This window comes from Gavialis gangeticus, unplaced genomic scaffold, assembly GCF_001723915.1.
Source record: "Gavialis gangeticus isolate Ggan-Ray unplaced genomic scaffold, GavGan_comp1, whole genome shotgun sequence".
Classification (NCBI taxonomy): Eukaryota; Metazoa; Chordata; order Crocodylia; family Gavialidae; genus Gavialis; species Gavialis gangeticus.
The window spans coordinates 30,545,832-30,571,538 of record NW_017729030.1 but is presented as its reverse complement, the minus strand read 5'-3'; the positions used below and the strand labels follow the sequence as shown (position 1 = coordinate 30,571,538).

General features: G+C 39.6%; 1 protein-coding gene across 3 annotated transcripts in view; it reads left to right on the top strand.

Annotated features, from left to right (window-relative positions):
- Positions 1–25,707, top strand: part of KIAA1109 (KIAA1109 ortholog) — a 299,447-nt gene that overhangs the window by 166,505 nt on the left and 107,235 nt on the right. For 2 of the 3 annotated variants that reach the window (XM_019522064.1, XM_019522063.1), the window contains exons 38-49: positions 214–364; positions 957–1,109; positions 2,864–3,104; positions 4,983–5,131; positions 5,730–5,955; positions 7,603–7,761; positions 14,178–14,353; positions 15,801–15,976; positions 16,301–17,007; positions 18,843–19,088; positions 19,496–19,589; positions 21,294–21,344. In XM_019522064.1, coding sequence (XP_019377609.1) covers positions 214–364; positions 957–1,109; positions 2,864–3,104; positions 4,983–5,131; positions 5,730–5,955; positions 7,603–7,761; positions 14,178–14,353; positions 15,801–15,976; positions 16,301–17,007; positions 18,843–19,088; positions 19,496–19,589; positions 21,294–21,344 — 2,529 coding nt within the window. The remainder of the gene's footprint in view (positions 1–213; positions 365–956; positions 1,110–2,863; positions 3,105–4,982; positions 5,132–5,729; positions 5,956–7,602; positions 7,762–14,177; positions 14,354–15,800; positions 15,977–16,300; positions 17,008–18,842; positions 19,089–19,495; positions 19,590–21,293; positions 21,345–25,707) is intronic. The other variant, XM_019522065.1, reaches the window with a different exon arrangement.

Sequence of the window (25,707 nt, the reverse complement as noted above, 5' to 3'; positions counted from 1 at the left end):
GAGGAGAGGGTGAGAGTGTGAGTATGTGCACACACTTGTAGCCTTTAACATTATACTTTTGCTAGTTTAAAGAAATTGAATTTAGAGGACAGAAAGGTTGGTTGTAAATGTAGATATATCTACCAATTTCATAATAAAAATTGAAAGCATATGCAAACCTTGAAAAGATTGTTGAACATTAATTTTTTTAATATTTCATGTTCTTTCAAATAGGCAGCTGAACCTCCTGAGCACTGCAACACCTGCTGTTGGTGCCTGGCTTCTTCCTGTTGATCAACTGAAATCCTCATTGAACAAACTAGAAACTGAAGGAACTCTGAGAATTTGTGCTGTTATGGGTTGTATAATGACAGAGGCATTAGAGGTGAAGGACTTGCTGAAAAATGCATTCAGTAGAAAACACACAACAATATACAGTTTTTTGTTTTTTTCGTTTTTTTGTCTAACTATAATGATATGCTGTAGCAAGTTTGGTGTTGGGGCGGCAAAGTCACCTCCTGGCAGCCACCTGGGCCCCACCTTGCTTGGCCTTTCTGGGTCCCACCGTGTTGTTTTGTCTGCAATGCCTTGATGTTATGATTGGACAGGAAGGCTGCCCCTAGAAGGCAGGGGAGTTTTGGATCTTAAGCCTTTGTCTGGGTTGAGGCCCCCTGGTATTGGCCCACTTTACTCTGGCTGGTTCCCTCTGCCTGAGGTCCGCTGTCTCAGAACTATAGGCTCCCGGGCCCCAGCTCCAGCCACACCCTTGTTGGCTCTGGGCCCTTTGGCCCTTGATCTCGCCCTTGCAAGAGTCTGGGCCACTCTGCCGCTTGACAGCTCTGGGCTTGTGTCCTCAGTCTTTGCAGTCCGACTCCTTAGAGCTTCCGCTAATGGTAGCGCCAGACCCTCCAAGCGTGAGATATAACTATAGATAGGAAAGGGAAAGCAACTGCATGAATATTTGTTGTTTATTTCAGAATAAAAGTGCACACTTCCCTTTGCGAAGCAAGTACAACAGGCTTACTAAAGTGGCTCGTTTTCTACAAGAGAATCCTTCCTGTTTGCTGTGTAATCTATTGCATCACTACCTTCATCAAGCAAATTATTCCATTATTGAGGATGCCACCATGGTAAGTTAACCCTTAAAGATATAAATAATACATACAGATATAAATAATACAGCACAAGTTCTAGGGAGAGAGAGAAGCAAGGGGGACTTCTATTTTCACAGTGCTGGTGTAGTTAGTTTATCATATAAAACTTTAGTATAGACTAGAGATGTCTTTAAACAGATGATTTTAACTTATTAATATTTTCATAGTTTAATGTAAGTCTCTTCTTTAAACTTGTTATTTCTACCTGATAGACTGGCTGACACTTTTTATTTTATTAGGATATATTATTTATCCCTATGTAGGAACCATATGTTCCAAATAGATTTTAATGCCATATTTTATGTTGGTTTTCAGCTTCCATTAAAAGTTTGTAGTTGAATGATAAACACTCAGTCTATTAAGACTTCTAATATTTAGTATTATCTCTAGAAGAGCTTGCAGAAATGAGAGGTCAAATTCTACCCTCAGATTGAATATCCAGTCTTCATGAATTTTAGGATGGCAATTGGCCTTAGCAGCCTGCTAATAAGTAGCTTTTACTCGGACCACAATTTCATTAACCTGGAGGTGCAAGATGACATACAGCAAGCATTAAGAATAGAAATATAACTCCCGTTAATATTATTTGGCTTTGTTTACATCAGTGGTCAAAGATACAGACTGCAGGCTAGATCCACCCCATGGAGGCTACTGAAGAAGTGAGGAATTCAGGGGTGTTGTGTGGTGGAGCCCTATTGGAGATGGATGCTGGCAGTAGAGGGTTGAGCTATGGTGCATTGATATCTGCGGCTCAGGAAAGCTTAGTGGTTAATGACACCACTGCTCAGCTTGCCACGGGAGGTGTGTCTGGATCAGGCCCACGAGGCTCCTTGCAGTCCAGATGCAGCCCTCAAGTACCCTCACAATCTTCATCTGGCCCAGTCAACCAAAAGAGCTTGACACCGCTAGTTTACATGAATCCTTTGAATGTTAATAGAAGTAAATATCTTTATTTCTGTATTAAGTAACCTACTTCCCTGCCTGTGAGATTTGTACAATATTTTAGGGTATGGACAAAGATGTAATTGGTGTAGTTCTGAAAGCGGAGAGGCAGCTGCTGCTTGGGAACATGCAGCAGCTGTTATATTTTAACTGCTAGGTTTGCAGGAGGCTGTAGTGATACAGGTGAGCTAAATCACTCCAAGTTTGACCCTGGATGAAGTGTTATTTAGAGTGGTTTTGCAACATTTTTGTTGTAAAGACTCTGGCACAGGTAACTATTAGTGTAACAGCTTCTGCCCCTCTCTCTTTGAAATGGGACTGTATGTCCATATCCTTACAAAAGTGAAGAGTTACTAGTATGTACCAATGTGAGCTTGATGGTTAAAACGAGCACTGTAGAATAAAAATAAGAAGCAGATGTTTTATGGTGTACAGTAAAATTTGTTGAAAAATGGTTCCTCCACCCCCAAGAAACATTTATAAATCTCTCTCTCAGACAACAATGTTTTAGTATCTCTCTCCTTCAGTACTGTTAAAGTTGTCCACCCAGTGCTGTTAGGTTTCTACTCTTAAGTGCAATTTATTGCCATTTTTATTTTATGAATATGATGTAATCTAAGTACAAATGTTAAATCTGTCATTTTTGCACCATTAAATATAAAGGAAGATATACAAACTCTTCAAGAAGTTTAATTGTAGGTCATATTTTGCATGCTCAGAAAATAGTTTGTAGCATTTATTTCTCTTGGTTTGTTTTAAAATGCTAAGATGTACATCTGCATTTCTAGAGTGATGGTCTTCCTGCCTTAGTGACCTTAAAGAAAGGTCTAGTTGCCCTGGCTAGGCAGTGGATGAAGTTTATTGTGGTGACACCAGCCTTCAAAGGAGTAAGCTTGCACAGACCAGCTCAGCCATTAAAACTCCAGACAATTTCAGGGCACGAGCATGAAGATGGACTTGGATTAGACAATGGAGGTGGCCTTCAGAGTGACACAAGTGCTGATGGAGCAGAGTTCGAGTTTGATGCAGGTATTTGTGTTCCATTTATACTGTACAAATACTTAAACTGTACCACTTCTTAGGCAACCTTCATAGTAATATAACCTTTAAATTAGTGTTTGGGCATCTGATATTAAATCTGTATAAACCAAAGTTATTTGTTCAGTCCTTTCTTGCCCTGGTTTTAACTACAGTTAGGGTAGTCATCAGATTTTGAAAGACAAAAATCAAATGTTCCAGTTTTTCTTCCATTCTTGGTTTTGATTACAGCATGAAAAGTTTCAGCTTAGTTGCTTCATGTACATTTGACTGACAATGTTGTGCTGCCTCCAGTGTTGGAGACTGTCATGCATTTGACTTGTAGTTTTCAAAATTTTATGGGCTTTTTGGTGGGCTTCAAACTTTTTTCCTTCCAGAGGACATGTATCTTTGCGGAAATCCTAGCAAAAATTCTTTGCTGCATGGTGGGTTTCTACTGCCTGCTGCTACGTTATTTATTTGGCATGAATGCAGCTGGTGAATAATACCTGATTTTACAAGGTATCATTAATTTATGCCCCTTCCTATTTGTATTATTCATTCAAACAATATATTTTGCAGTTAGAAAATCTACTTAATCTTCCTGAAAGAATGCAGTGATCTGTATTTATAACATGAGTGTGCATAACATGAGTTATGCTATCCTTAAACACATTACTTTTTTTCCTCAAGAGTTTTATGTGGAAATGAAGAAAATGGCATATTTAAAGCTTAAACCTGGAAAAAAAAAATCATGACTTGGATAAAAGCCATCTACTAACAGTCTCTGAGCTTAAAGAAAACTTCCTGTATGGACAGTGGTTATATGCAGTTGTCTCCATTGTGGAGATATAATGATATTGAAAAGAATGGATTTTTTATGCTCTCCTTTGGAAAACTGCACATTTCCATTTGGCATCCTAGCAACATGTATTGATGTGAGGTTATTTTGTTGAGGTCTGTTTCATTAAATAAATTAAGTCATTGACTCCAAAGCTTAAACTCAAGTGATTGAAACACTTTAGGGAAGGAGACAGTAGTATTTTCCAGTGGGGCCAGGAATGATCCTGCTCAGATTGGAGGTAGGTGGGCGTTAGGATCCAGCCAGTGTTGCTACTTCTCCCCACTGCTTAGCTGTAGTATAGCAAAAGTCCCATACTCTGGTGCCTGTACAACCTGATGGTGGCACAGCTTAGCAGAGCTTTCTTTCTGCTAGTGCCTCAGGGGCTAACTGCAGCATGGCTTAGGGAGCTGGCTCTGCTGCCAAATGCAGCTGAAGGTTTGGCATCCCAGGTTGTATCTGAAGGCTCTGCTGGCTTGATCTGGCCCATTGCTGAACACTGCTTTAGGCAGTACAGGCAGTCCAAGGAAGTCCTCAGACTTACTGACACTACTTTGAAGTCTTAAAGAAAGTGTCTAAGGAAGTTTGAACAGATGTTCTCCAGGGAGATGGGTGATGCAGCGAACTTGTTCACTGGCGTGGCTTGGCGTCAGATCAAGTGTTGGAAAGTTGAAACTGATGTCGTAAAGTTGAAACAGGATGTCAATTTATAAACGTTGTAAGTGCGAAACCTTGTAACTCGACACTGCCTGTAATCCAGAATTCCTTTCTCTCAAGTGTAAAAAGGAGCATACTTAAGTGTAAAAGTGCCCTACTAGTCTGGCCAGTTGAAAAAAGTGAATTGAATATGTTGTGTTCTTGTACAAATGTGAATACAGTATGTCTGTTTGAGACTTCAGTCTTTGGTTTTTAAATTTTGTTTAGAAGAGTGTGCGCATCAAAATGCACAAGTATGGGTGTGAACATAACATCCTGGAAATAAAAACATCTCAGATACTCCTGGCCTTGTTTTTACATGTAGCTAATTTTATGATTGTTACCTGCTTTAGCTACAGTTAGCGAACACACAATGCTCCTAGAAGGAACTGCTAACCGCCCTCCGCCTGCTGGTGTTTCTTCTGGGCCTGTAACTGGTGCTGAGATAATGAGGAAATTATCAAAGACCCATAATCACAGTGATTCTGCTCTTAAGATAAAGGTAAATTTCTTATAATCTAATTATGGAAGTAGGTTGTAACTATTTTGGGTTTAATTTTGTCTTAATTTTCACGTTGTCCTAAAGAGTGACTTACGCAGTGAATACTATGGTAATTAAGTCCTGATCCTCATATAATAAAGAGAGATTCTTGAGCACTAAGCAGTCTATTAATATTTGCTTTATCTGTTTTTTATCCTGGCAGTTAACTTGAAGATCATAGTTAAACAAAACAACAATGGCCAACAATGAACTTTTACATTGCACATGCAAAAATGTAGTGCACATAAATTGTTTTGAGGATAAATGCATTAACTAAAAATTATTTCTAGCTCTGAGATAAAGGTGTAAGAAAGCTATCTGTTATTTTGTTAGAATCCTGTATGTAGCTATCAATGCTGGCGAGGCAAGCATAAAAACATAAAGACAACCAGATCTAAGACTCCCTAGGTACAAATCAGAACCAGATTGACTGAGTTTCTGGACTGTAGCCTAATATTTAGGCTACTTATCCAGATCACATTTAATAGTTAGCTGTTCCCATTTTGCTATTTATACCTAGCTTACTTAGAGCTTAATGTTTCTATTTTATGTTTATAAGGGTATACATCCATATCACTCCCTGAGCTACACTAGTGGTGATACAGCTACAGATTCACCAGTGCATGTTGGCCGTTCTGGAATGGCAGTGAAGGAAAGCCCAAGAAAAGAAAGTCTACTCAGCTACCTTACTGGAAGTTTTCCTAGTTTGCATAATCTTCTGGAAGGGACTCCTCAAAGAAGTACTACAGCAGTTAAAAGTAGTTCTTTAACAAGAACAGGTACAGGTAAATATTATAACATAGTTTATTTTTTCAATTTTATTTTGTAAAGGTTTAATTATTAATAGACAAGATAACGTTTTCTTAAGATTATTGTTTTTCTTCTAGGGTATTTTTTTTTCCTTTCTGTCTTTCTGAACTGTAGTTGGGTTATTTATAGTAGTGGCGATTCCTGTATATCAGATTTTAATCCCTGGTTTTCACTTTCTTAACTTTAGGGGAAATATAAACCTGTGAGGTGAAATCTTGAATTGGTCCTGTTCCATGGATGGTGAATATTGTTTGCCTTTAAGTATGAACAAAATAGGCAGTTTTAGGCAATTCCCCTGGACTTCAGTTTCTTCCAATTAAAAAATTGGTTTTCTCAGATAAATCAAATAGTGCGACTCCATAAATTTTTTATATATGCTGTATTTTTGTGCATACCACACATCTCCAAATAAAACATGCACCTTGTTTTTTGGCAAGGCAGAATGGAGAGGGACTTTTTTTCTTCCCCAGAATTATTTCTTCCCCTTTCCCTCCATTTGGTTAAAAAATGAGGAAAATAAACATGTAAAAGTGCAAAATGAAAGTTGCTTCTTTCAAAGTTAGGGCCACAAAGTCAAAACTTATCATGACTTTGTTGCACATCCTATATATATTTTGTTATGCTTTTTTGAGAGAGATATTAAGTATATTATCTTCTGCATATTAGAAGAAAAGGTGAAAAAGGAATACAAAATTAATGTTAAATAGGTGAATTTGTACTGAGAATGTTACTCACTCTACTTTGTTCCCCATTCTTTTGTTATTGTCATACTCAGACTCTGCATAGCATTAAGGTCCCATTGTATTAGGTTCTTTCCAAAGGTACAGTTTGAAAAATATTGAAAATAAGATTTGTCAATCAAAGACAAACTGAAAGTATTTCAGAAGTTTTGGCAGTGAACAAGAAGCAAATAAGCTTAGTCTTTATGAAATATTTCCATTGTGGTACTTTTGCCACTTTTTTGTTTTTAATGTACAAATGCATTGTGTGTCAACTTTAATAAGCTGGATCTCAGTATAGCTATTTTATGTTGTTTGGTTTATTCTAGCCATCATGGAAAAAATAGGTCAAACAGAATGTTCCATTCACTTTGTCTGTATTTAGTGATTGTAAACCATATGTCAGTTTGCATAGATCATTTTAGTGTGTGATCTTCAGAAAATGGTTTCTGTTCTCTGCATGCTGCTGCAAAAGTTTCAGATACATATTGAGACTTCTTTAATGCTGCATTTAGAATATGATGCGTTGAATTTGCCTAGTTGACATTTCATTTTTCTCTGATTTTCTCTTTTACTGTCAGGGTATGAAATATTATACAGAAAAATGACCTAATGACTCTTTGTCTAATTATGATAGAGATTAATAAAGCTTTCAGAATGTCTGAACATGGCATCAGTTAGCATCATAAATAGCATGCCACTCTACTAGCACCAGTAGACTGTTAGTGCTTTTTAACATCTATAGCTTATTGAAACAGCCCTTGAAGACTTTTCAAAAATCAGAAATCAATTAATAAATGTATTGCTCCTGTTTTTTCACCAGCATTATAGGCATGTTTTGTAACAGTTTTATATTGCTATTTTTGTGTGAACTTCCCAAAAGCTTTCTTGATTTTTCTATAGGAAATACTATGGCTACTGAGATGCTTTCTGAACACCCTTTATTATCTGAGCCATCATCTGTGAGTTTCTACAACTGGATGTCAAATGCTGTGGGAAACCGAGGAAGTGTAGTTCAAGACTCCCCTGTCACCAGATCAGGACACAATAGCCTTCCAACAGGTATCAGTAATTCTAGCTACAATTTCAGATTATGGAGTTTCAATTTTTCCATGCTGTTAACAGATTTACTTGGTTAATTTAACAAGTGACTCATGGAGCTTAACAAATAGAACTGTTATCTCTGTCATTTCTAATTGAACTAGAAAATGAAAAAAACAGTCTGGTTTGATATCAAAGTAAAATATAACAAAAGATGTCATCTTCTATTTCTTAGGGCCTCATCACATGTTTACTAGAAACACTTGCAAATCGTTGGACTATTGTCATGTATTCCAAGTTAGTATGTGTTACAGTGGTGTGACATGTTCACCTGCAAGAGATGCAAATCTTGGGGATGTTGTGATTTCTTAAAGTTAGGACGTGTTAAGGAGATATTCCTCATCTGAAAGCAAGCAACTTTGCAATGCGACAAGGGCACTTAACACATGCTGAACTGCTTGAACATACAGTTGTTTCAGTTTTAACTGCACTTAGTATTAAGTTGAATGTGTGGTACCACCCCTTATGTGCTTTTAGCTTTTTCTCTTCAAGGTGTATTATGGGTTTATTTACGGAAGGTCAACTCTGAGATGGTTGTTATGTGAGCCAGGTGATGGCATATATGACATTAGTAAAGGAGCAGGTGAATAAACCCTGGATGTTTTACAATTTGTACTGCTTGGTCCAGTGATGATGTGGTGTGTGTTGTTGAGAGGGACATGACTGGTTATCTGTGTGTGTAGCAAGGCCTGGTGACTTGGTGAGGATTGGAATTAGCTAGTTTGTTTTTGGAGGAACATCACTGGGGGCCTGGACAAGTTTGTCTCCCAGGGCTTATTGAGATGGCTGTCACTTTCTAGGAGGGGTTTGAGGGCACTAATGGTATGTGTAGGGCTGCTGGCACACGTTACAGCTATGGTGTGATTATTAAATATTAAGTGCTACACAGCCAACTTAGCATGTCATAAAATGACAAACCAGCCACAAAGATATTCCACAAAATATTGAACATCTTTGTGGAATATAAATTGAACATATAGCACCCCCCCCCCTTCCAATGCTGTCAATAAACTGATTGTCAGCATCAGCATGAGGATGGCCTTGGGTCTTGACCCACTCTAGATTGCCTCGGGTCTTGACGTGATCGAGACTACCACGCTGATCCAACAATCTGCTGATCTTTGATCTTGAGCCAGACCTAGAATTGTCTGGGCCAGGTCTAGCAATCGGCTGGGAGCCTGGGGGCAGCCCCGGGTCTGGGAAAGAGCTGTCCTCTGCTCAGAATTGGACAGAAGGCAGCTCTGCAGTGGTGTGAGTTGCAGTTGGAGCAATCTTATGCACCATCCTAAACATCATGCCTTCTGCCATGTACAACTGGCAAGGCAGGAAATGTGATGTGATATTTGGGATGGGGTATAAAATTCCTCTGAACCTAATTGTCTTAACATCTGCCAGGAACCGTGGGTGTTCTAGTTGGGGGCTGTAAGCGATGACCAGGGGAATTCTGTTATCCCTGTCTTGGGGTTAGTGTTGTAGTAGGTCCAAGTTGAGTCTGAGTCTGGCTCTATTGATTTGCATGGCTACAGTTGGGGATAGTACTGTAAATGTAGGAAACCCTGTTGTAGATCCCTGAGGTGTGCATCCCAGTTGGTGGGATCAGAAGAGATGTAGTAGTAATATAGAGCTTGGCAGTAGATAATGCATCTAGTGCTATGTTTAGGCTGAAACTTGGTGGTGTGGAGGTAGCTGTAGCAGTCGATGGGTTCTAACATAGTGTGATGGTGATATGGCCATTGCAAATTTTCACAGTAGTGTCCAAGAAATGAATTCAGACTTAACTGTACAGTTCTACAACAGTAGCAGAGTTCCATGCGTTCTGGTAATAGTTAGGTGATTTGTATCCTTGCATATTGGAAGAAGTAGTAGATTCTTATGCTTGAATTCTGGCAATTGTCTGTAGCCAGCCAGTGAGCAGAAATCTGCTCTTTTGGGGTATGCTTATTTTTTGTTTGTAGTTCCTTATTTGTAAAAGATGGATAGAACTCCCTTATGTCACAGAAACAGTCAATTCACATATATGTATGTGTAGAATTAAAATATTACCATGAGTTTTAATAGAAAACACTTTTATATCAACAAAATGTAAATTTCACTCTTCTGGCCTCTATCATTCTGTATTGACTAACTCTTTACTCAGCATTTTCAACCTGTTGGTGATTCATGCAGGATTCAATAAACTGTAAAAAAATTGCTCCTGAAAGGAAGGAGAATAAAAAAATCTAAAACTAAAAAGTTAGGGTTACTAAACAGCTGAAAGGGGAATAAAAAATGCTCAAACTTCTAGATTTCCTGTATTTACCTAAGATGACTTGGCTGTCAGGGACAGGACTAGGAGTAATTTCATAGATTTCATAGGCATTAGGGGCTGGAAGGGACCTTGTGAGATTGAGTCCAGCCCCCCTGCCAGAGGCAGAAAGTCTGCAGGGATCAATTGGTCCCAGCAAGATAAACATTCAAACGCCTTTTGAATGAGTCCAGAGTAGGTGCTTGCACCACCTCTGGGAGGAGTCTGTTCCAGACCTTGGACACGTGGACTGTAAAGAAGTTTTTTCTTAAATCAAGTCTGAATCGGCCTCCTAGAAGTCTGTGGCCATTAGACCTAGTTATCCCTTGGGGAGTCCTGATGAACAAGTTTTCTCCCAGATCCTGATGCACCCCTCTTATATACTTATAGGCAGCCACCAAGTCCCCCCTGAGCCTTCTCTTTGCCAAGCTGAAGAGTTGCAGCAGGGGAAATTTAGGTTGGAGATGAGGAGGAACTTTCTGACAGAGGCTGGCCGAGCATTGGAACAGGTTACTTAGAGAAGTTGTGGAATCTCCATCCTTAGTTTTCAAGAGCATGTTGGACAGACACTCGGTTAGGATGTTTTAGTCAGGGATGGTCCTACCTTGAGCAGGGGCTGGCATAAATGACTTTTTGAAGTACCTTCCAATCCCCAATTTCCTATGATGCTATGACTTTTTTGAATTTAAGTTAACTCCACAGTAACTAGATTATGTAGATGGAAAATTATAAATTTTCCTGACCTCCTTCACTCTCCCTCTTCCCACCCCACCCTGTCCCACCCACCCTGCAGTGCTGCTGCTATACTGCTGGCTGCCTCCATGCCATTTCTCGTGCTACCCCATGCCTCTGCAGTGGGTTCCGCGCTGTCGTGGGCTTCCGTTCTGCATGTCCCTTGTTTCTCTGGGTCCTGCATCACCCTGTCTCCATGTGCTGCCCATTACATCTCCACCAGGTCCCACATTGCCAGATGCCTCTTCCCCATGTCTCATTAAGTGGATTCCTGCTGCTTTTTCTGACTGCAGGTACTGCATTTTCACTTGGTACTCTGTTTTGAGATGCAGTTTTGTTTTCCCCATGTTGAAAGGGGAGGTTGGGTGGAAAATGTATCTTGGAATGAAGTAAGTACGGTATGTCTTTCCATAAGGCTGTCTGGTGATTTAATTGGAGTATTGCAAGTTTCCCAACATGTACAGATCCTTTTTATTTTCATCCCTCTCTATCCTTGTGTTGAGGCTCCTTTCCATAATAAAGGTTGTATTTTTGTGAAGGTCCTTGTTTGCACTGTAAAAACCCTGCTTCTTTTTTTTTGTCCATTTCATTGGAAACAAAACATAAGCAAATGTACATTTTGGCTGCCTTAAGAGGAAATGAGCTTTGCTATCCTGGAGGGGAGGCAAAACGGTGGGTTAGTAGGGAGGGGGAAAAAGGGAGAGAAAATAGTTGGGGTATATGGTAGGGGGAAAAGAGCTGAGATTTGAAGACTCAAAAAAACTATGATAAAATGCTTTAAAACCTACTGTAGCTTACTGGTCTGTTTTCTAGTGCTTTTATAAGCCTTTGTTCAAGTCTCAAATCTAAATATTTTAATTTTCAATGGTTTAATATTTGTGTTTCATCTAACTTGTTTACCATCCTTCAGCTGTGTCATCATCTCAAGTTATAATAATTATCTTATAATAATTTAATCTTGAACAAATATAGGCCCTTGTATTTAAAAAAAATTTGTATCTGTTTAGCTTTCCATACTTTTAAAGTATTCCCTGGGTGTGGCACTGTTCCTATTTTATTAATTATTAAGGTATTATTTGCTGGGTTTTTGTTTGGTGTTTGTAAAGTGTTTTATTTTGTAGAGTGCTATTTTTTGTAGAGTACCACAAATTAGAAATAGTGCTGTCTTACTTGTAAAAGAGATATGGGGTGGGGGGGTAGTTTGGCTTTTTTATTGGAGAAGAATAATTTGATCACGACTTTGGTTTCTTGCGGGCATAATTCTGTGGCCTGAACATACTGATCTATCATGATTTGTTTCTCTCTAAAGGCTTGTAGCAACTACCCTACAGGTTTTGTTTTTTTTTTTTTAATCTTATCAGTATAGTTGAATAGGGAGAAATAATGCTGATCTAGTTAAGGGATTATGTTTGCATGTTGATACTGATAATAGACAATGGTGTGTTTATGAATTCAAAACTAAAAGCAAATGTGTGCAGCAGTGTTAAGAACCATTATCCTTTGTTGGTACTGCAGCTAAATATTTTTCTAGCTCAGGCTGTAGCCTGGAATGACCTGCCTTGGGTCAGTGGTGGGCAGGGTGGTGCTAGAACCTGGCTACCACTTCTCCCTGTTCCAGTGGGGGGGGAGGGGCCTGCAGCTCCTGTTTCTCCCTGCCATGGCGTAGGGGAAATGCCTGCTGCTGCTGAAGCCCCACATGCGTGGACTGGATCCAATGATGCCATGGGCTATGGGTTGCTGACCCCTGCCCTAAACAATATCTCATATGAATATTCAGCTCTGTAGGCCTCAAGACAGAGTTCCAGAGCTGAGCAACACCTGCTGAGAACAAGCTTCCGCACACTTTCGCTAATTGGATATGGCTCATTGATGGTACTTGCAACAGGTTGCTCTCCTCAGACCTTAGGGATCACAATGCAGTATAAGGGAGACGGTAATCCCTTAGATATGTAGGGTTCAGATGGTTTAGGGCCTTATAAATCAGAACTAGCACTTTGAATTGCTCCTGGAAAGCTATTGGGAGCCAGGGCATACCTGGGGTACTGGAGTTATATGCTCCTCATAACCCTTGTGTAGCAGCAGCAGGTGGGCCACTATATTCTGCACCAACTGGAATTTCTGCTGGTTTTCAGGGGCCTAACATGCCTGCAGGGTGGTTGATTGTTCTCTTTGCTCCAGTCATTAGAAATACCTGAAAAGGTCCAGATGCTAGATGATCTTCGAATTCGGGACTCTTCGCTCTTGAACTCAGACCAATCTGCCAAAAATTGTCCTTGCCAGCTTTCTTTTTGTTTGTTAGAAGGCTATAGTAGATTTACTGTGGATCAATACATCTTGGAGATTGCCAGCCCTTTTTGGGGATATCTGTTATGAGATATTGTTGAAGCAAAGTGTCTTTTGCTTCATCCATGGTGTTCTGTTCTTCTGGGATTCTGTATTAGTCAAGAACTTGTGGGTTGGTTGAAGCAGTTCCACCATTCACAACCTTTAATGATGGGACTCAAGGAAATCTAGGGTGCGGATATGGCCCCAGTGGACATTGCTGGCTGGAGTGATCCAGAGGCACATGTACATCAAGACAAGACGCATATGAACTGGAACTCTAAACCCCCTCCATCCTTATTGTTGCATAAATAACAATTCTATGCTAATTAGTTGTGATGTAGCAGGATAAGTTCCATCTCATCACATAGTTGTACAAGTCATGGAAGCCTATAAAATTTTAGGCTAGCAAATGCTGTATTTTGATCTGGGTCTATTTCCTTTATTTAACACTATTTTATCAAACTGGTTTCCCGACTTCTGATTTTTAATAAGGCTAGGGTGTATTCCATTTCTTGTGAAATTGAACTCGCCTTGTAGAGTATAGTTGTAGATATGTAAGTGTGTTAAATGATAGGAGGGGTGAAGTGATGGACAGTTAGAGTGCTTTAAAATTATAGTGTTTAGCAGCTGATCTCCTGTAACTGTTTTGTCCACTCAGTTCTGTTCCAAGTGGAAGTGAAACTTGTTTTTTCATTCGTGTTTAAAGTTATAGTAGCTTAACTCCATTCTGTTGCATAGTGGATGGATGAAACAATAAGTCTGTTTTCCCTCTCCCTTTTAAAAATTGTTTAGTGTTATGGGAACTTTAGCTGTAGTAAGTTGCTACTAAAGAAGCACTCCTAAGGTTGTTTAGTAATGTTAGCAGCCTAGTTAAATACCTTGACTTCTATAATGGCAGAATGAAACGCTCCTATATAGTACCCCTTTTCAGGTCAATTCCTATACTTTTACTAGTCAGCACTAAGGAATAGTCTAGTGGAACTGTTGTTCTGACTTGTGGTATTATGGAGTGTTATACTCAGATTTACTCTTTTAGGTGCTGCTCCCAACCTTCCTACAATTCCTTCTGCTTCAGATTTCAATACAGTTCTCTCCAGTGACCAGAACACTTTGGATGGGACGCATTCTCAGCATAGCACCAGTCAGGATGACATTGCAGGTGTTGAAGAGGGGAACCAGGGCTTTCCTGCTGTTCAACTGGCAGATGCGCAGGTCAGTATTTTAACAGTGTGTGTTGGAATTCCATGGAAGGGAAAATATTTTTGCTCTTTAACTATGATTAGATGGGACCCTGCTTACATAGCCTTCCATTCAACTTAATGAGTTACTGATGCTATAATGCTGCATGGGTATTTTTGTGGCTTTTGCAGATAATTAAGTTTACTATATTTATTTTATATCAATATGTGCCCGCCTGGTCTTGAATAAACGCTTATGTGCCACCTTTGTGCCTGGTGTTGGGCGCTGATGACCTCTGGAGAGGTCCTCGATTTACCCCAGGGAAAGCCCCAAAAACTCGCCTGCCATGACTTTGATTGAATCTTCAGTGGTAGGTTCCCCTGTTAAGGACTCTCTCAGGTTGGCCATGCCCTTTGGCAGATATCTGTGGGGCTCCACCTCCCCTACACACCTTCCATATGCCAGCCTCCAGGACAGGCCACTTGGTCTTGGTGCATCTTGCCCTCTGGTCTCATCAATCCCTGCTGTCTACATCACCTGGGCTACAGTTGGCTCTTCCCTGTCACTGTACCTTTGGGGTGACCTAGTTACCTTGCTCTTCTGGTGTGTCTTCAATGGCCACCCGGCTGCTTGCCACTGTTCCTAGGCTGCTCCAGTCCTTGGAGCGTTGCCCATGTTCCGGCCCTCGCCTCCACCCTTTCTGTGCTGTCTCTGGCCAAAAAAAGAAGAAAAGAGCAAACAAACAAAAAAAGAATCCAGGCACTTTGATAGAGGGCTAAGGGAGGAGGATAGCATCCGTTCCTCAGTCACAGCCCCCATGCCTGTGGCTTGGATCATCCCTCAGTGCTGCTCTGGGTCGTCTCCCCTATCGAGGACCTCTCCTGCACCACTAAAGCCTGATTTCTCGTTACACACCGGTACTACTCGCACATGACGTGGGGAGCACCTTCCCCCATCTGCCGCCTTCTGTGCTTCCCTGGCGTCTCTCCCTGTGCCCGCTTTTATTCCGGCCGGGTGGCGTCCTGAAACGGTCATCTGCCTGTGCCAGCTTCAGCCAGAAATAAGTGTGGTTCACGAACCGTGCGGGCATTTCCTGCCGGTGCAGCTTGTCTCTCACTCCACGGCCTGAAATCAGTAAGTTTGCCCTGGTTTTAGGGCTTTTCTTGTAGGGGTAGGTCACCCCTGTCCCCAGTTCCACTGCATGGAGGGTCTTCTTTGCCCCAGTGACTGTCCCCCTAGGACATGCTGCAAATACATTTTGCAGGTTTGGGTTTTTTTACAATTTATAATGGATTTAATGAATATACTCTTATGTGCCTGAGCAGTATTTAGAATCAATCATAGAATCAATGAGTCGGAAGGGACCTAGACAGATCATCTAGTCTGACCCCCTGCCATGTGACTGGAAAGTAAAGATTTAGCTGTAATTCAGAAATTTGTGTGTTTTCTATTGTTTTGTTTGTTTTTGTTTTTTTTAAAGGTTGTTTTCAAACCTCTCCTGAGCTATACAGGGATTCAGTCTCAAGATGCAGTACCATTGTGCTACAGAATGTACTTTGGAGAGCACCTTTCATTCTCAGGGACCTTAGACTGTCTGAGGGCAGACATTGTTGATTCAGATACAGCAAAGGGGAGAAAAAGCAAACGAGCACGAAGGTAAAAGTGTGTGTGTGTGTGTACGCGTGTGTGTCTTAAAACTGTCAATCCTGTTATAGAACCACAAGGCATAGCAAGCTAGACAGCCACAGGTGAAGCAGGGGGATAACAGCAGTCGGTGTCCTGCTGGTGCGAGGTTGTTATTGTATGGCATTGTGCAACTACATAGTAAAGATAGAAACAAATCATGGTGAGAAGGTGTTGTCCTGAAGGAACCGAATGTTCTTACTATCTCTGATTGAATTTATTGCATAGAAGTGATTTAAACTAAGCTGGGCTTCATTTCTTTTAAAAAGTTGTGACTGATCTCTTTCTTTTTATTAGGCAAGGAGCTGTCAATCTTCCCCCACTTGAATTCAAACCAGCGTTGATGTTGGAAACGTTTAGCATTAGTGCTGTTGTAATGGAGAAGTCAATGTGCACACCACAAAACTCTACGAGTGCCCTTTCTTTTCATGATTTGAATAAGCGTTACTATAATACTTTTCACTGTAACTTTACAATTTCCTGCCAGTCTATAAGCCAGCATGTGGATATGGCACTGGTTCGTCTTATTCATCAGTTCAGTACAATGATAGACGATATCAAAGCCACACAGACGGATATCAAACTAAGCAGATACACAGCTGGATCAGCTTCTCCAACACCGACCTTTAAAACCCGCAAACACAGAGACTTCCGCTCATCTGACTTTAGTCGTAGTTCTCGGGGAAGCCTTAATGGAGTTAATAGAGTAAATAATGCAAAGAACAAACGAGCCAATAATGAGAACAATAAAAAAGAAACTCGAAACAAGAATTCCCTTGGGAGATCAGAAAGAAGAACTTCTAAAGTATCCAGGAAGGGTTCAAAGGATGTAGTTGATCACATGACTATTCATATGGATGACTCAGATTCTATTACAGTGTCAGAACAGAGTGAGCCTTCTGCAGAGTGCTGGCAAAATATGTATAAATTGTTGAATTTCTATTCACTCATTTCTGATCCAACAGGCATTCTAGAAAAGTCTTCTGAGACATTTGGGCCAGCAGGTGAGGCTTTAGGGTACAAAGTAATTTTAATCTTCATACTTTTGTAACAGTAGGTTCTTATAGAAGTTACTAAAGGAAAGACTTTTTCTTAGATTTACTTAAACATTTCTTTCTAGAAACTGTAATACTGTTTTCTTGCATGCAGCATGCCCCTAACTAAGAGAAAATGCCTTGTTTTTGAAAGGCAGAATGACAAAAAAGGGATCTTTCTTTGAAAATACTTGTAAGTAGCCTTAAGTAACTGAATAACATCAGTTAGGGAGCTCAGCATGCTCCTTGTGCTGCTTCCTTATGTGGAACATATGGAGTGTTAATTTTCTCTTTCTCTGGCAGAGGCTTATGCTGCAGAAACAGCTCTTGCCACATTTCTTTTCTTATAATGTATACCCCACTTTCCAGCTTCTGAGTTTTGGAGAAGAGATATTGTGTGGGGGGGGAAAACATGGTAATCAGTTATTCAAGACTCATGCTTGTCCCTTGTTGATTTTTCGCCACTCAAGCAAATGTTTATTTGCATGTAAACTTGACTGACAACTCTGCAAACTCCATGTAGTGGTTGAAAGTCAAGCTCGAGGTATTCTTCCTCTTCCAAATTCTACTCAAGTTGTTTTCAGTCCTTGCTGCTTGGTATACTTCTTACCTTGATATGGATTGCACTGGTGCAAGTGAGGGCAGATTACAATTTAAACTGTAATTACTGGTTAGGTAATACTTCTATTGATCAGTTGTGAACACAGTAGACTTCCAGCTACTTTTTCCATAGATACTTGGTCTTTGGAACCCTAAAAAATTAATGAAAGGGATTTATATTTTTTCAAGTTACTAAATATAAATCTTAATACATGCAAATATTAAAATTGAGTAAGGAGGTCATTTTTACTCAGTCACTTTGCAGATGGAAATCTCAGACCCCTGCTTAGTTTAACTTTAAGGAAAAGAAAGAAGGTGAAATACTGACTCCACTGAAGTCACCCTGCTGTTAACTTCAACATTCCACAGGCAATGTATAATACACATGTTTGACTAGGATAAATCCCACATGCATTACATAGATATATGGTACTATAAATATCCATGGCAGTTCAAGTTCTACCTCATGGATTACATTTTGTTGAGATTTTTTCTCTAGTGTAAAAAGCTAAAAGCTGGGGGAAAAAACTGTTATACAGATGTCAATATATTTACTAAATAAACAGGAAGCCAAATAGTTTTGTAAACAGGGTGTAATATCCCCAACTAATGTATACAAAATGTAATTTTTGCTATTGTATTATTTTTAATGTTACCTTCAAAGGGTTGGAAGGAAAACTGTCACCCAAACTAAATTACAAGAACCTCCTGACTGGAAAATCTAGTTAAAGATGAAATACACTGGTGGGGAGAACTTATCCTGTTGGTTTTTATGATATGTGTTTCCTTTCTAAAATCTGTTGCCACTTGGAAAGTGGAGAGAGCTCTGCCTAATAACTAGGCCCAGTGGTTGCTGCTCATTTTAAAATCTGTTACATTGGCATACCTATTTGGCCACATGTTCAACTGTCTTTCCAGGCCTTAATGTTGAAGAGCTCTTTTTTAGTTTAAGGGAATAAGCGAGCAACTGTCAGAGCCATACAATAATCAGATCATATTATAGTGTATTGCTCATTATTTTACTAGTGATGTTCCTGCATTTTACTCGATTGAAAATTTTATTGGAGTGAAATAAGCATGGTCCCAATGGTTAGCAAAATGCTACCTTATTTTTGTGCAAAATATGATTTCCAGTTTTAAATGCAAACTATCATTTGTGAAAACAATTTAAGCTCTCTCTCAATAACTGATATGTATTTGGGCAGGTGTTCGGAGCCCTTCAGAACCGGTTTGTAGGGTTGCGTTTGAAAATGAACAAGACAATAACAGCATGAACAGGCCACAAAGGAAACGTAGTCTGGTTACTTCAGAACCTCAGCATGTGACTCTAATAGTCTTTGGAATAGGAATGGTGAATCGCACCCACCTGGAAGCAGATATTGGTGGGCTAACAATGGAATCTGAATTAAAGAGAATACATGGTAGTTTCACCCTAAAAGAAAAAATGAAAGGTGAGAGAGAGTTTTCTTGTATGGTCACTTTTAGCTTTCCTCTGACTTAATTCTAAATGTGTTCCCACACTTGAATGTAATATTAGGTTTTATATAGTTACCATATAAAAATACAAGATACAAAAACAGTCTTTTATTTTGAAGTATTTAAGATTTCCAGAAAGTGATATGCAATAAAAACACTTCAGAAAATAAAAGCATGTCTTACATTTTTGCAGCTTTTCATGACACTATTGAATACAGTTACCAAAAATAGTGAGTTCAAATAGTGAGTTACCAAAAATAGTGGGTTCTATACGTCATTCCATCCATTCTCCATTTCCATATTTTGGCTGTCATTGGACATGTATTAGAGGCATTATTTTGTATTGAAATGTTTTAAAAATATTTTCTTTTTCTTCTCAAAGATGTCCTGCACCAAAAGATGACAGAAACATGTGCCACTGCTCATATAGGTGGTGTTAATATTGTCCTGCTGGAAGGAATTACACCAAATATCCAGTGAGTGTAATGCCAGTATCAACTCTAAAATATCAAAGCACAGTTATATACATAGTGTAACCATTATTTATATAGATAAATGTATGGGGCTTATTTTGGAGGATAAATTTATGATTCTTTAATGAATTCTGTTTGCATGGACCCCTAAATCAAGGCATACCTCACTTGAAGTCACTGCGATTCCCAGGGCAGCACTGTAGGACTTGTATACTTGGGACTGAGTTTGGTATATAAATATAATCATACGTAAATAGAGAGGGGGTTTCTTTTTAAATTAGATTTACATCTTTTTATTTCAAAATGGCATTTATAGTGTGAAGTAATTGTTTTTTCCACCCACAGACAATATATGCTAAAAATGTTTGACTAGGACAAATGTCACGTGCATTACATAAACAATAACTCATATGAGTCATCTCATTAATTTAGCATGAGCAGTATTTGGGTGATAGTAAATGATCCTTAATCCTGGCCTTCAATCATGCAAATATTTAGGCATGTAATTAACTGTACACATGTGAATACTCCTGTAGGTTTATTCTCATTCATCAAGTTCAAGATGTGCACAAGTGTTTGCAGGATATCTGCCTAAATGAATGAATGGCTGGCTTCCATAAATTACTATAGTAGCAAATAGGTCCTTTGAATAAAAAAAAAAATATTTTTTTTAATTCTATCATGGCTCTCCTGAGCAATTTTACCTTTTCTGTACACAAAACAACTGAATTCCATTTGTGTACATAAGTATTTCTGTCTTTTTGATAATTATTTTTAAAAAGAGTTTGTAGATTGTACTGAATGGTACAAAGAGGTTTTTAAAAAGTATTTAATGTTTTGATGCCCATCTTTCCCATTTGAATTAATATTGCTCTATAACTGGACACCTATGATCTCCCAAGTTGCATGGTTTCTTACATCATTTCACCTCTCCAAGGTCTATTTCCCTCTGTCCAACTGACATCATTTTTAAAAAAATCACTTTTTGCGCATGAATGCTTTGAATGACCTGCTCACTATGCACATTGGCAGCTATTTTGCTGTGTTCACAAGCTCAGATTAAAATGCATGCATATTTTTCTTACTTCCTTTCTATTTGAACTTCTTTATATTTGAGTTGCAGAACACTACAAATTTAAAATGTTGAATTTTTTATACTGTAGATCACTTTTACGGAGGTAATCAATGTTAGCTGGGTAACCCTCAGTATGTAACTCTGATCTTTTAAAATATTCAGGATGATGAAGCAGCAAAGGGGGCTGTAGAAAACAAGTTGGGTCTTGCTTTTTCAGAACAACACTTGTCTAGTTTTATCTATGCTATATAAATTCTTACTACCTATCTCTGTTTTTTCCATATTAAAAAACTGTATGGTTGATATTATCCCCCACCAAAATTGCTGTTGGTAAACAGCTGTTCAACAAATGTGAATTAAAGTGCTAACTGGTTAGCCATCTATTTTATAAGGTGGTTGCTGCTGTTCGTGTTTCTGCTAGTTACAGTTTCTCTGATCTTGCACACAGACAGAGGCACTGCAAAAAAGAAAAAGAAAAAAGTAATGCAGGTTTTAAACAAACATTTCAATCTTGTTAAATTTTAATATATTTGTCATATTGTGGGTTACAAGTATTTAACTAATTTTGCATGAATATTTATTCTTTATTTGCTTTTTGTTTTTCTTGCTTACTCTTCAATCTTCATCTATAGACTGGAGGATTTTCCTACATCTCCTACAAGCACAGCCAAACAAGAGTTTCTGTAGGTCATATTATTATGTTTTAATGGTCTTGCAATTAACACTGTGGTGTGTAGTTGAAGGCTGCGTTTTTACTGTGTTTTTGAGTGTAGCTGATTTGCTGTTTGAATAAATTTTAGCTTGACATAATAAAATCTAAATGAACCATTCTGTAGTGCACTACATAAATATTAAGGAAAGCTTGTGGGTGTGTTTTAACACTCGTACCTCTTTTCCCAGTGAGATGACTTGGCCTATTACTGTAGCACTAGTCTAGCTTTTATGAACTTATTAAAGCCTCCATTTTTGAGTTCTCTTAAGCATTTTTCCCATAGTAATTTTAATGATATGGAATAATGCTGATTAGTGTAGGAGAACAGATTGATTGATTTAAACCATTGTGGTCGGTCTGCTGTAGTTGAAATTAGTGACAACACTCAGTGACTTCAATGTGGACAGCCCTTGACCCTTTGACTTCATCTGCAGCCATAGGGCAAATACATTGATGACATATTAGAACTACTGTATTTATTGTAGAAGATGTTTTACTTCAAGAATTTCTAGCACATCCAAATGTGCTAGAACTGAGGAAACTGTCATGTCCTAAAAATCCCCATAAAAAGGAGCTATATTATAACTGTGGGCACATTCTTAGGCTGCAAGACATTTGTACTGGGAGAAGAACCTGTCTCCTGGTGCAAAAAAGGGAAAGTACAGCTGTTCGGGGGCCTTTCTTGGGGACGAAAAACTACTATTCTACAAGTAAATTCTGTCCTGCCCTAACTTGAGTAGGTATATGCTTGTCTCTGGTGTTAAGGACAGCAGTTATCCTGCAGTTGTTTGCTTTCCCTATCTCCCACCATGGGAGGGGGAGGGAGAGCACTGGCTCCCTGATTGCCCTTCCTTTGCATACCCTTCCCTCATCTCACCAGTCAACTGATTGATAGGATGGGAGGGTATTCTCATGTGGCAGAAACTTGAGAAGAGCCTTTACCCTGTGTACTTTGGAGGAGTACAGTAGGGGGGAGGCAGATAAATCTAGGGCTGGAAACAGCCCCTAGTTCTGGGAGAATCCTCCGCATTGCTTCCCCCTCTCCCCCCACCAGTTGACTGGGGGGTTGGGGAGCATCAATTCTCTGGCAGTGGGAACTCTCCTGGAGCCCCGAGAAGGTTCCTGCTATGGGAGAAGAGCCCCTGTCTGGTGCACTTGATGTGTCCAGGTGTGCCCAGGGCTGGAGCCCCAGGAGGGTTCTGTACCTGGCAGAATGCCCCTCCCCACTTCCCCACCACGGTTCCTGGGCCCCAGGTTTTAAATGCCACCCTTGCTACCCAGTTGGGTTGTGGAGGCAGGGATTGAAAGCTTGCAGGACCAGGAACCCCATGCTTTCCCCATGCCTTCTTCCTAGCCAGCTTCCCCTTGCTATCCCCATTTCCTAGCTTGGTAACAGGGGTGAGGATTGCAAAGCCCTTGGAGCTGGGACTTGGGGCCAGGGAAGCTATCTCTGCCCTGGTTTACAGCCCTCTGGGCTTTAAATACAGCCTCTGTGGTCCTCAGTTCATGGCTCTGCTTTCTGTCAATGCTGCTTGTGCCACTCAGTGCTGCATGTGCTTCCAGCTTTAAATCATCTTACATACAGCCTATCTAGACTGCATACAAGCTGATTTATAACCCAGGGGGCTGCTTATTCCCAGCCTGCCCCCTTCCTGGGCAGGGGAGAAGACAAGCTGTTAAGTAATGGGTTTTCCTAAATGAGGAGGTGGCCCAGAGAGCAGTCTTCTAGCATGCCCTGACTAGAGAGCTTGCTTGTGTAGCTCCTTAACCATTGGGTTGGAATACATGTGGGTTCCAGCTCCCAGGCTATATTTCTAGTAGAAACTGTCTCCTGTCTGTGGCCTTATTTTCCCTTTCCCTCAACCATTGAGGATGTGGGAACCTGTCCTAAGGAAAGGGGGACAGGTAAGTGTGGTTAGTGTAAAAACTTGTCACTCATTGGCTGTGCAGTACTTGGGACAGAAATATTCAATGATTTTAGAAGTGATGTTTTCAAAGTACCCCTCTGCAGGGGATCCAATTTTACCACAGACCAATACCACGTATTTGTTGCATTCCTGGGAGCAACTGCTGTGTGCAGAAGCTGAAGTGTTCTCTGGGTGGGGAATACGAAGTGGACACAGCTTCCAGGCAGATGGAAGCTGACTGATTTCTCCTGTATGGTTTTCAGTCTTTGGGAGCTGGCCTTGTATCCTGTTCTGTGATAAGGAAAAATCTTTCTCTTCTCTTCTTCTTCCCATGTTCTTCCACAGCAGTGGAATAGTTGAAGGAATTTTCTCCTTTCTTGCCTGTTTTTACAGGTTTTTGTATAGAACCCAGAGGGGTTATTTGTTTATTTTTAACTAATTCAACTTATAATTTTACATCTTTAAAACAGTTATCATTGGAATTTAGTTTAATACCATAAAAATTACTTTTAAATAAATTTTGATAAGTAACTATAGAATGTATTCAGCAATGTGTCAGAACATGACTTACCCAGCTGTAATCCTGGGTCTATTCTTTTATATATAAAATATATAAAAATTATAAAAAAATATAAAAGAATAGACCCAGGATTACAGCTGGGTAAGTCGTGTTCTGACACATTGCTGAATACATTCTATAGTTACTTATCAAAATTCATATATAAAAAATATAAGAATATATATGCCTATTTTGAGTTCCCTGTTTTCCTGCAGGTGGCATGTACACAGGAGCCATTTGACTGAAAAGCAGTTAATACTTGTCTTAAGTAATACTGTATTTACTCAAATACAAGATGAGGTTTTTCCCTCAATTAGCACGGGGAAAAAAGCCCTATTCTCATACAAGCAGGCTGGCAGAGTCCCAGCCTGCAAGAAGTTGCTTGGGGTCCCCCATTCCCCACACACCCACCCCCTCCCCGACGCGCTGGAGGGGTAGTGGGTTGGGAGTGAGAGGCATCAGCAGGGCCAGGTTTTCTACTTAAGCTATTTACTGGGTTGGGATTGGCCATCAATGTGTACAAATGGGTCCTGGTACCAACAAGGTAGAGAACCACTGGTTTAGAGAGCTAGATCTGAAAAGCACAGAATGGGGATTTCTGTCCTTTTCTTATTGTTTAGATCTGTTTGGATTTATGATCTCCAGTGTCTGGACAGGTATATCAGCTTACTATCTGAAATATGGCACCAGTCTAAGCATGCATTCAAATGATTTTTTTTTTTTTACCATAAATGTAAATAATGTAGCTGCTGATGCAGATTATGCTATTTCCTCATAGTTCTTCAACTAACTGGGTAGAGGATAAGATTGTTGGCTACTTAGTGCAGGTTGGGAAAATGCTTCAAAATGTCTTTATTTGATTGATCCACTTTCTGATGATTAAACAGCTGCTTTAGTTGAACCTAAATGTGTAAGGTACATGCTATGTATGGGAATATGGCTAATTCTGAGGGAAAAATGCAGGTGTGGAATAGGTTAATATTCATGTTGATAGTCACTGTTAATATTCTGTGGCTTTTATATATTGAATTATTTTTTTTAAGCTTGGGCAAAACATACATATTCATTTTTGAAGGACCATGTAGTTGCTCAATGCTTTCTTGAAAACATACATGGTTTAGAAAAGACATCTTTCTCTTGGCTTGTTGATTCTCCGCATTGCTGTGATGACTTTTATGGCAATGTTTACAAAAGCCCCCATCCTTTCAACCTTTTCTTCATTCTGTACTGCAGCTGCTATCAACCTTTACAAGCCACAGGCTAGAACAACCCACCTGTGGTCCAGTGTGGGTCAGGCAACCTGTGGTTACATTACAGTGACACAGGCTACTTCTAGGGACAGAAAAATGTTCCAGATCTTGAACTGCCTGGTCTCTGGCAGTGCTGGAGGTATTATGATGTGACCACCTGAAAAGAACTTTTTTACATTAACCCCATAAAGATAATCTATATAAATACTATATATAAAATGTAATTCTGTACAAATGTGAAAACTATTAGCTAATGTAGTAGACCTTTGAAACTATATTTGTGACAGTCTTATTAAATCATAGTAGTCTCCCATGTACTTCAAATCTTGTTTGCTAATTAGAATTCCAGTAAGTGATCAGAGATGAGAAACAGATATGGTTTATTTGGGTCACTTTTATAGTGTGACTGTTGAAGCCTAATATGCCCTCCCCAATTGTTAGTTACATAGTTGCATTGTTAATCTTTCACAACTATTGTACATGATGGCAGCTTTTAGATTTAAAATGTTGCTTTAAGTTTATATTTGGGGAGGTGGGACTAATTCAGGGGTGGGCAAAATGTGGCCCGGGGGCAGGATGCAGCCTGTCCGGTCCACGGGGTCCCTAAAAAAAAAAAAA